The 11,605-nt window shown below is 42.9% G+C and overlaps 1 protein-coding gene across 3 annotated transcripts in view; it reads right to left on the bottom strand.

Moving 5' to 3' along the window:
* Nucleotides 1–1,132: 1,132 nt before the first annotated feature.
* The window catches only part of MFHAS1 (multifunctional ROCO family signaling regulator 1), a 122,545-nt gene continuing 112,072 nt past the window's right edge, over nt 1,133–11,605 (bottom strand). For 2 of the 3 annotated variants that reach the window (XM_028481275.2, XM_024131405.3), the window contains one exon: nt 1,133–3,764. In XM_028481275.2, the coding sequence (XP_028337076.1) occupies nt 3,731–3,764 (34 nt within the window). In that variant the 3' untranslated portion in view covers nt 1,133–3,730. Of the gene's footprint in view, nt 3,765–8,435; nt 8,547–11,605 lie in introns of all 3 variants that reach the window. The other variant, XR_003677515.2, reaches the window with a different exon arrangement.

The raw sequence follows: 11,605 nt of genomic DNA, 5'->3' as shown, positions 1-11,605 counted from the left end.
ATCTGTGAGTCTGTTTGTTTTGTAAATAAATTCATTTGTATCATTTTTTATTAGATTCCACATATAAGTGGTATCACATGGTATTTGTCTTTCTCTGTCTCACTTCAGTTAGTATGATCATCTCTAGGTCCATCCATGTTGCTGCAAGTGGCATTATTTCGATCTTTTTTATGGCTGAGTACTATTCCATCGTCTATAGGTACCACATCTTCTTTATCCATGACTCTGTCGATGGACACTTAGGTTTCTTCCATGTCTTGGCTATTGTGAATAGAGCTGCTACGAACATTGGGGTGCTTCGCTACTCTGGAAATTTCCAGTCAGCACGTGGTTTCAGCTTTTCCACTGGGAGAGGGAGACATGGATTCAGAGCACCCAGTGGCTCCGCCTACCTTCTCAGGAGTCTCACAGTGAGGCCCCTCCTAGTGGGGGGCCCTTCCTCCCTGTGTCCCCAATGCCCTAGCGCCTCAGGGCAGGGCTCGTCTGCACCAGGTCCTTCCCCAGAGGCTGTTACTTCTGCAAGAAGCAGCCACATGCTTTTCCTTTCCTTATCCTTATCTCAGCAGTCCTTTAGAAACAACAACAAACAAACAAATGAACGAACAGAAAGGGTTGGGGGGGGGATAGAAGTCTCTGACCCAGTACCCAAGGGTCAGCCTCTTCAGCCAGCAAATACAGACCCCACCCCTCCCCCGGGGCAAAGAAAGGCCAGGAGGAGGGAACTTGCAAACCAATCATAATTTTATAAGCTTTGATAGGAACACAAATCGCTGAAAAAAGGTTCTGATTTAAGAGACGGTCGATATTCAAGACCTGACTCTCCAGCCTGAAGGTGGAGGCAGAGTATGAAACAGATTCATTTGTTTCCTTCCTGGGAGCTCAGTCCACAACCGGAGCTGCCACCATCCACCTCCTGTGGCTCAAAAGTGCCTTCAGAACTAAAAACGGAACGTAGTGAGTTCCTGATAAAACTGAAACAAAAACAGACAGAAATAACTCAACTCTGGAAATACAACTGCTTAACCATTTCTTTGTGTTTTTATTAAACTTTTTTTTTTAATTTCTGCCTGGTTATGACAATTAAATAGGAAACCACAATTACAATTCACAAACTGTGGCGTGAAAAAGAACACACACCTCATCAGGAATGACACCAAACCCTTTCCATTTTATTCATTCAAAAGAGTCCAGTGCACAAGTGTCAAATATGAGCACTGTCGTTTTTTTCTTGGAAGAGGGAAAAACATTTATTCTGGCAGCGCTTTTACAATTCCAGGAAGTGGTTTTGATACCACAAGATGCAGGAATAGAAACCATAACAAACTTGGAGGGCTTTTGTTTGCGAGGCAGGGACGACTTGGTTGGAAAAGATTCCCCTTGTGCTTATGAATTGCCTGTCAGCCTCCCCGGCTGAGTCTCCCAGGTGTTGAAAGAGAAAATGGAATTTCCTGCATAAATGAAGAAAATTCCTATAGAGCAGAATGTTTTCTGTATCTCCAACCCTCCCCCGACTGTGAAGCAAGTTCTCAAGGTTTTCTGGAGCTGCTTTTGGTCACATGACCCTCTATCATGATGACCTTTTTGCTAAAATACATGTGACACCAAAATTTCTTCTTATACTGCTTCTCTAGGGTTCAGATGACAGCACAAAACATCACTTGTCCAAAAATAAGATATTAAGAATGTGGGCATCTGTGTTCATGACAAGAGCACATACTTTGCAGGGTATGTCACCCAAAGGAGCTTTTTTTTTCCATTTAATATGGTCCCCTGGGGAGTTAGCCTGAAGTCATTTACAAGTCTTTTCCTGGTCAAAGTCGGTTAATTTGACAGTTCAGGAACTGTCTGTGCCGACTGAAAAAACTTTTATGCCCAACAATTCAGTGGTCCATAAAGCAATTAAATGTTACCATTCAGTTTACACTTACACACACACACGTATGCACACACGCCCAGGAGAACTGTGACAAAAGGATTAACAAGGTGAATCTCATGACTGTTCCAAAAGAAAATGCAAATTTGAGGTGTCATATTCAAGTATTAAAATGCAGAACTAGTCTGATCCCATTTGATTTTATGATTATAAGAAGTCATACTTGCTTAACTGAGGTTCTGGAGTTAACTTTATTAACTCCTGGGACACAAAATAATCTACAAAAATTGATTCGCGATTTTTCACAATGCAGCCGCTTGCTCCTTTGTTACTTCTTTCAAAAATATGTGGAGACGTCGTATACTGTGGCATTCCAAGAGTCAATACTTTATAGAAGAAGTAAAAGAATACCAGCTGACTCACTTTCCTTGCCTTAAACGGGTGAGAAACAGTTTTACACATTTTCAGTCAACACGCATAGGAGGCAGATGTAAACAGAGTCAGGCACACTCTTCAAAGAATGTGTTACTATCGCAGCAGATGCTGTTTGGCCCCGATGAGGAGGAGAAGAGAGAGCAGTTTGGTTGGTTGGCTTTTTAAGTTTTACCTCGTGGAGATTTTAAAACCAGGGTTTTACTAGTTCTTGGCAGTAGACCATCCAATCAGAGGCTCTGTATTTATAAAATAACCAATGTGGGCTTATGCTCTCCAGTTAGGCAACTCACTATCTTACGGTCTGACACCAGATGTGGAGGGCTTTCAGAGTGCTTTCACAGACTCTGTTCTGGGGGCAGAAAAGAAAGGACTTATTAGCAGAGTCTTTACATGCTTTAGAACTGACTCCTGATTATCTGAAGCTATTGCAAGACTCTGCTTTTCCTTGGATTTGTGGATCCCTTAATCCCCATCCCCTGAAGAAGCTTAACCCCCAGGCCTCCATCAGCCTATCACCCAGTAACATCTCACAGTCATCACAAAGCCTGGAGCAAGGAAGACTCTGCCCAGCACTAGTGATACGTGGGGGCAAAGAAAAGGAAAAATCCTCCTACCCGAAAAGGAAAAATCCTCCTACCCGGCCCAACAGTTTACAGGCAGGGACCTTTATTTAAAAGGACGGACACTGCCTGACCTGAAATGCATGTTTAAAGTTCTTGCTGATTATCTTCAAACTCTATGAACCAACCCTTAATCCATGGGCAGAGAGATAGGTATCTTTTTTTTAATCTGCAAAGAATTAAAGAATAAACAAAAGGTCCTATGCTAAAGTAAGAAATCAGCCCCATCTTGGCACAGTTCTCATCAGAATATTGCACCCAGTGTTAACTAACTCTAGAAGCTTCAAACTGTATAAATTTAAATGTATTTGCATATTATAAAAATAAAGATAAACATATACATATTTTACACTAGTTACGGAACAGTAATGAATGGTCAGTCGATCCCTCTTTCACATTTAACAGAAATGAAATCTGAGTGCTCTAAATACTGCCACCTGTACTGGAATTATGGCTTATATGTGCACAGAAAACAAAATCCCTGAGAAGCCATTCGACTTTTTTTTTTTTTTTTTTTTTTTTTTTTCTTCAAGTAGCGCTCTCCTTGGAGGATCACAGTTCTGAGGTTCAGGTTGTAAAACATTTGCTCCACATTCTCTCCCATCCTTCCCCCCTCCCCCACCCCACCTCTCCCCACCTTGTCTACAGGCTAGGTGTGCTTCCTCCCTGAAAGCACCCTGAACACACATGCACTCAAATTCACAGAACACGCCAGGGAGTGTGGAGGGTTTGCCGGGTACAAAAGATGGTCCAGGTGCGTTCTGATGCTCTTTTCTCCATGGAAATTCCACAGCCATAAAAGTCACTGGTTTCTGTGCTTTTCACCAACGTTCTTCCTATGTGGGTAGATGAGAAGAAAGCACAGAAATGAACAAAGGAAATAGGGAACGATATTCTCAATGATAAGAAGAGCAAGTCATACTGTCCTTTTTATTTTTTGCACCACTGATTTTCATGTCTACTTCTAGAGCTCCGTATAAAATTGTAAATGCAGGCAACCAATGTTCCTACAAAGGAAAGAGGCTTTTTACTAGAAACCTAGTCAAACATTTCTGTTTATGACATTAAGATCAGACATAAAGAGGAAACTAGACGAATTAGCTATAACTACCTATTCCATTGTAATTTCACAGCTTAACTAGATTTCTGATTAAGAATCCTGAACTCTAAACACAGCACTGCTTCCTTTCAGGAAACACACATAGACACACTAAATAACCCTCTACAAGTAGGAATATATATCAGTACTAAGAAGTGAGAATGAGTGTCTATCTGGACTAAAAAGCAGATTTTACTTAAAGACTGCCAAACTAAAAGCTGGAGTTGGATGAAAATAAAATGAAGAAACTGCTGTATCATCAACCAATTAAACCAAGTGGCATTCAATTCAGACAAAATGGTTAGACGAAAACATGTCAAATGCTCCCATCCCTTATTTTAGCTTTCCTATAATGACACATGACGTGATTTTTAAAAGTGTTTTGACAACATTTAATAAAACATACAAAGACATAAAGGGGTTATTACCTGCTTCTCCCATCCACCACCCCGCATCTGTCTTAATGCTGCCTGATTTTTTGGAAACTGATAATTCAGTACCTACCTAAGACATCTCTCTAGCCCACATAAGAATTGGCTGAGCATAATATTAATAACATCACCAAAAATAGGCACCTTCCATTTACTAAGTACTTACTATACACTAGGAATCACATCATTCACCATGTTGCATTATTTGATTAATCCTAAACTCATAACACTCTATTAGGTAAGCTCTGCATTCACCAAGAAAGAAGCTAAGGTTCCAAGAGGTTAAATAACTTCCCCATGGGCACACACCAGTGAGCAGCAGGGCCAGGCCTTTAAAGAGGGTTATTTGACTCCGAAGTATGCTTGACAGCTAAAAGCAAGGCTGGAATATTTGGGGCCCTAGGGGTAGTTTCGCATTTCTATGGCACTGAGGCATATGGACTTTTGGAAGGCCTATTAATAGAGTACACTTTCCAGTAGAGAAGGTTTTGAAAACTGCCTCAGACTCAAGTAATCATAAATCTAAGTGTAAAGGGGATGGCCGTGTGAACACTCATCCCAACTAAGCAGTTAACTCTGGTGAAGCAAGTTCCAGCTTCATGGTGGGGAGGTGCTGCGTTACGCTTTTCTCACTGAATCTAACAAACCTTGAGAAATGCAGGCAGTTGTGTCTGGCTGTCTGCTCCCCTGAGCCACTAGTAAGACTGAGAAACACAAGGATACGTAATCAAGGGCACCTAGAGGGAATATGCCAGTGTTCAGGGGAGAAAAAGGAAAACTGGTTTGAGCATTTTTCCACATGGATATCATTTTTCTTGTGTGGGCGCTTAGGGAAAGAGAAGAGCCATCGAATCACCAACCCTCCCCACCTCTCCCTGCTCTTCCATCTCAATAAACTCGCCCTCATCTGTCAAGATCCACCTCAGATGCTACTTCCTGGAGCTTTTCCTGACTGTCTGGCAGAGTTCTTTCTTCTCTTGTGTCCACAGGACTTGGTCGATACACTTGTCGCTGCAGGTATCACATTTTAATTGGAATTAGACATTCGCAAGTTTCTCTGGTTGTGTCTCTGGTTCCCATTCTCCCGAAGGAGGCTATTAGTTTCTTGCAGATCTCTATTATTTCTGTACCCTCAACAGTTGGCACAATGCCTCGTAGAGGGCAAATACTCAACAAAGATCTGCTGAATGAATACGGAATAAGATGTGATGAAAAAGTCACAGGCAAAAACAGCCAAGCTACTCTGAGATCATTTCTGTAAGGGGGTGGATGAGAAGTATTAAGGAGATGTGAAGGAAAGAGTGTCTGAGTACAGTTAGAAGGACTGGGGGTGGCTTCTCAGAGGAGGTGGCACATGTCCTGAGTCTTAGGGACGATGGGCCTTCATCAGGTAGGAGAGAAGGGGTGGCAGCTAGCTGTGGACCGAGAGCCGGCCAGAGATCAGGTGTGACCAACCCTCCAGAGTCAGGGAGTGTCACAAGGCAGAGGGTGGCTGGGGTCTGCTTGGGAAGCCTTGTGTGTCATGCCCGGGATTTTGCACTTGCACTCTAATCACCAGGAAGCCATTCAAGGCTTTTCAACAGAAAATTGATGGGGTCTGATGTTGAAAAATCAGTTGGTTTCAAGGACAAAAAGACTAGCGAGGAGGAGGCCAGTTGAGACTCAATCACAGGGATCTTGGCAGAGACAGGAGGACCTACAGGAAAGCACGGGCCGAAGAGAAAGTTCCACGGCCAGACTCACTCATTCAAGACACACGATGAGGTGGGGTAGCAGGTCGCAGTGGGAGGCTGACTGCGCGTGGTTAGAGGGAACGGGAAGGGCTGAGCGGACAGACCCGCAGCCGGGCAGATGGCGCAAAGCGGTGCCGTCCCCGGAGACGGAGGAGGCACCGCAGTGAAGAGCTTGTGGGCACGGGGGACGAGATGTGCGCTGTGGAGCCACGGCACGTGCAAGGGAGCTGCCGGGCGGGACGATGGAAACAGGCCCGCAGCTGCAGGGAGGGGTCCGCTGGGGGGCTCGCCCCAGAATCCCCTCAGGTTACGGAGCCTGTTCTTCCTGGGACGCAGCAAACGCATTCAGCGTGTTTAGAAGCTCAGGCTGACAGTGAAGCCACACCCTGTTGTATTGACGTTAAGCGGGTCTTTTCTGTCCTCTGATGCTTTGACCTCTGCGGCCTCGCCCACTGTGGAGAGACTGCCCCTCCCAGGGTCAGCCAGTTAGTGCCCACACGTCATGCAAACCAGCGAACCCGAGTCCACACCCCTAACCACCCCGTTTATCAGGCTCTCACACTCCAGGCCACTCCCCACCTGCCCTCATCACAGCAGGGCCAGGCTCCAGACAACTCGGGACTGTCGTTGTGCCCCAGAGCCCGCGGAAACTACCCAAACCGGCCCATCCTACATGTGCTCCCCTGCCTTGCCCGTACCTTCCCGCAGAGACTCCAGCACAGGCCCCTCCCCCACTGCCTCCCCTCGCCTCCTGGCCCACAGGTGCTTCCCCACGCAGCCCCGCCCCCGCCCCAGGGCACAGCGTGCCCCTCCCCGAAGGAACTGTAATAAACTGTCTTTTCCCTGGCAGTCGTTTCCTGAGTTGTTGACCTCACTGTATCTCCAGTCTTCCATTCCCACACTCTACGGGGTTTGTCCAGGCACGTGGGCACTGGCATCTACAATATGAAAGGAATGATCCCCCTCGTCTCCGCTTTATCCCAGGAGGACAGGTTTAGGACACTGACGTTTACCAAGTAGCTGCAGGTGGCCTCATAAACAGATCTGCATGTACTGCACCTTGACCCCTTCGTGGTGCTGGAGGGGAAGGTGAGCCAGCGTGCTCTCCTGCCTACTCAGCACACACGTTTACCTGCCTTGCGCCGGTACCTCAATTAATAAGCAAAACAGTCCTAGGTAAGTCAGTGAGTGGATTTTACTCTAGCATCTATATTTGGAGTTTGAAATTTTGTTTTCTGTTATTACCTTTATATGTTATGCATGGTGTACATACTAATATTTCTGGTAGAAATAACAGCAACTGGATTTATTGAGCGCTACTTAATCTGTGTAAGGAATAATGCTAAATGCTTCCCCTGCAACGGTCTCTGAATGCACAGAACGAGATCAGGAGATAGTGCTGCTGTGATCTGCACCTGTCACAGCACTAACACATCGCCGGATTCAAACTCAGAGGGCATAACTCCAGAGCCTGTCGAACTGCCTTGAGAAAATAAATACCAACACTGCTTTTAAAAAGCTGTTTGCTGGGACTTCCCTGGTGGCGCAGTGGTTAAGAATCCGCCTGCCAATGCAGGGGACACGGGTTCGATCCCGGGTCTGGGAAGATCCCACATGCCGTGGAGCAACTAAGCCCTTGTACCACAACTACTGAGCCTGTGTTCTAGAGCCCACAAGACACAACTATTGAGCCCATTTGCTGCAACTACTGAAGCCCGTGCACCTAGAGCCTGTGCTCCGCAACGAGAGAAGCCACTGCAATGAGAAGCCCGCGCACCACAACGAAGAGTAGGCACCGCTCGCCACAACCAGAGAAAAGCCTGCGCGGAGCAACAAAGACCCAACGCAGCCGATAAATAGTCGATTAGCTACAAAGTGGGAAACTCAGGATTAAAAAAAAAAAATGGTTTGCTGTGTTAATCAGCTTGAGCTTTTCCTGATGTTATATTCTTGCATTACATTAGAATGAGTTTTTTAAAATGACTTCTTTTTTCCAAGAAGGATCTAAGGTGACTGATATATGCATTATAGTAAATTAGGCAAAAGAATTGAGCAGTTTTCTTATTTTTAATTCTCCAGTATGTCTTGATTCTGGATAAGTAAAAGATTTGTAATCTTAAAATGTCCTGCTGTATGGAATCTCTTCGTCCCAAGCCCAGCCTCCCCCCTTTTTTCCTAAACTCTCCAAGTCCTTACGAGGCTCTTAGCTATTTAAGAAACCCTCTCTGCTTCCCAGAGACTTACCCTTAAAAATTGGTGCTCCTAAAGTCACAGATTGGGTACAGTAAAAATGATGGCATAAGGGAAAGAAGCACTATCTTTTCCACTTAATTGTCCAAGAAAGTATGGAGATACCTAAGCAGAGAGGGAACAAATTCCAGTATCAATGTGGCTGATGGGAGACTAGATAATCAAAGAAACACTATTCCTCCCAGTTGTGAAAGCAACAAGGCAAGGAGCTGTCTTACTCCTTACAAAGAATACAACAAATCAACGCAAATCAGTGTGATACACCCCACAGGCAACCTCCACATTTAAGCCTCCTTTCCTTCTGAAATCCCATCCCATCCCCACCCTTCATGTTTTACACTTCTGAGATCAGTGAAAAATCCTCCATTGTGATTAAGCCAAATTCATCCATTCCTTAAAAAAAAGGTTTTTTAATCAAGTCCGTATGAATCTGGGTGCAGTTAAACATACTTTGCCTATTTATTTGGTGAGGTAAAGGCCACAGACTCTTCATCCTACTTTTTTACAAAAGGCTTAATTGGTCTTAAATATCCTTATGTCATAACAATGTAACTGCCAAAATTCCTATGCAAAGTAATCACTATGGGTTTGAGAATACTTGCAAACAGTAAGCAGCTGGAATCTTACTTGAATTGGAAGGCTATAGTATATACGCAATAATCCAAGTTTGAAACGCAGTGTGAGCCTTGTCCTTTATTATCGGTAATACTTTCTGGAAAGGAGAAAGCTTTGCCCAGCAATTTTCAAACCAGCCCATTTTTTCTAATTCTGTTACACATGACCTGCCAAAATCAGAATTTTCTTCCTTCTTCGGTTCCACCACTCCACAGACAGATAGGGTAGCACCACAAAAGAAATGGCAACTTCCAGAAAATAAAAATGATACTTTTCTATTTCCTGCATGTTCAAGGACCAGTCCATTAAGAAGCCACATGGAAGTGTAAGTTGCATTCCAGTATCTTTTAAAAAATTTTTTATTTTGGACTATAGGTGATTTACAGTGTTGGGTTAGTTTCAGGAGTACAGCAAAGTGAAACTGTTATACATATGCATATATCCACTCTGTTTTAGATTCTTTCCCCATATAGGCCAATAGAGAGTATTGAATAGAGTTCCCTGTGCTATACAGTAGGTCCTTGTTGGTTATCTATTTTAAATATAGTAGCGTGTATATGTCGATCCCAGTCTCCCAATTTATCCCTCCCACCCACCTACCTTTCGCCTTTGGTAACCATAAGTTTGGTTTCTGTGTCTGTGAGTCTGTTTGTTTTGTAAATAAGTTCATTTGTATCATTTTTTAAAGATTCCACATATAAGCGATATCATGTATTTGCCTTTGTCTGACTTCACTTAATACGATAAACTCCAGGTCCCTCCATGTTGCTGCAAATGGCATTATTTCATTCTTTTTAATGGCTCAGTAATATTCCATTGTATATATGTACCACATCTTCTTTATTCAATCATCTGTTGATGGACATTTAGTTTGCTTCCATGGCTTGGCTATAGAATACAGCACTGCAACATTGTGGTGCACGTATCCTTTCAACCAATAGAGAGTATTGAATAGAGTTCCCTGTGCTATACAGTAGGTCCTTGTTGGTTATCTATTTTAAATTTAGTAGCGTGTATATGTCGATCCCAGTCTCCCAATTTATCCCTCCCACCCACCTACCTTTCCCCTTTGGTAACCATAAGTTTGGTTTCTATGTCTGTGAGTCTGTTTGTTTTGTAAATAAGTTCATTTGTATCATTTTTGAAAGATTCCACATATAAGCGATATCATGTATTTGTCTTTGTCTGACTTCACTTAATATGATAAACTCCAGGTCCCTCCATGTTGCTGCAAATGGCATTATTTCATTCTTTTTAATGGCTCAGTAATATTCCATTGTATATATGTACCACATCTTCTTTATTCAATCATCTGTTGATGGACATTTAGTTTGCTTCCATGGCTTGGCTATAGAATACAGCACTGCAACATTGTGGTGCACGTATCCTTTCAAAGCATGGTTTTCTCTGGGTATATGCCCAGGAGTGGGATTGCTGGGTCATATGGTAGCTCTATTTTTAGTTTTTTAAGGAACCTTCCTACTGTTGTCCATAGTGGCTGTACCAATTTACATTCCTACCAACAGTGCAGGAGGGTTCCCTTTTCTCCACACCTTCTCCAGCATTTATTGTTCATAGACTTTTTGATGATGGCTCTATTCTGACTGGTGTGAGGTGATAATCTCATTATAGTTTTGATGTGCACTTCTTTAATAATTAGTGATATTGAGCATCTTTTCATGTGCCTCTTGGTCATCTGTATGTCTTCTTTGAAGAAATGTCAGTTTAGGTCTTCTGCCCATTTTTTGATTGGGTTGTTGGGTTTTTTTTTTTTTTTTGATATTGAGCCACGAGTTGTTTGTAAATTTTGGAGATTAATCCCTTGTTGGTCACATCGTTTGCAAATATTTTCTCCCATTCTGTGGGGTTTCTTTGAGTTTTGCTTATGGTTTCCTTTGCTGTGATAAAGCATTTAAGTTTAATTAGGTTCCATTTGTTTATTTTTATTTTCATTACTCTAGGAGGTGGATCCAAAAAGATATTGCTGCGATTTATGTCAAAGAGTGTTCTTCCTATGTTTTCCTCTAAAGAGTTTTATAGTATCCAGCCTTACGTTTAGGTCTTTAATCCATTTTGGGTTTATTTTTATGTATGGTGTTAGAGAATGTTTTAATTTCATTCTTTTACATGTAGCTGTCCAGTTTTCCCAGCACCACTTATTGAAGAGACTGTCTTTTCTGCATTGTGTGGTCTTGTCTCTTTTGTCGTAGATTAACTGACCATAGGTGTGTGGTTTTATTTCTGGGCTTTCTATCCTGTTCCATTGATCTATATTTCTGTTTCAGCACCAGTACCATACTGTTTTGATTACTGTAGCTTTGTAGTATAATCTGAAGTCAGGGAACTGATTCCTCCAGCTCCGTTTTTCTTTCTCAGGATTGCTTTGGCTATTTGGGTCCGTTTGTGTTTCCATACAGTTTGTAAAATTTTTTGTTCTAATTCATGAGGATTTTTCCCTTCTCTTTCTGATCTTTTGTTGTTAGTGTATAGGAATGCAAGAGATTTCTGTATATTAATTTTGTATCATGCAGCTTTACCAAATTCATTGA

This window comes from Physeter macrocephalus, chromosome 20 (assembly GCF_002837175.3).
Source record: "Physeter macrocephalus isolate SW-GA chromosome 20, ASM283717v5, whole genome shotgun sequence".
In the NCBI taxonomy this organism is placed as follows: Eukaryota; Metazoa; Chordata; class Mammalia; order Artiodactyla; family Physeteridae; genus Physeter; species Physeter macrocephalus.
The sequence above is the reverse complement of the archived record's forward strand: the minus strand, read 5'-3'. Positions and strand labels throughout refer to the sequence as shown.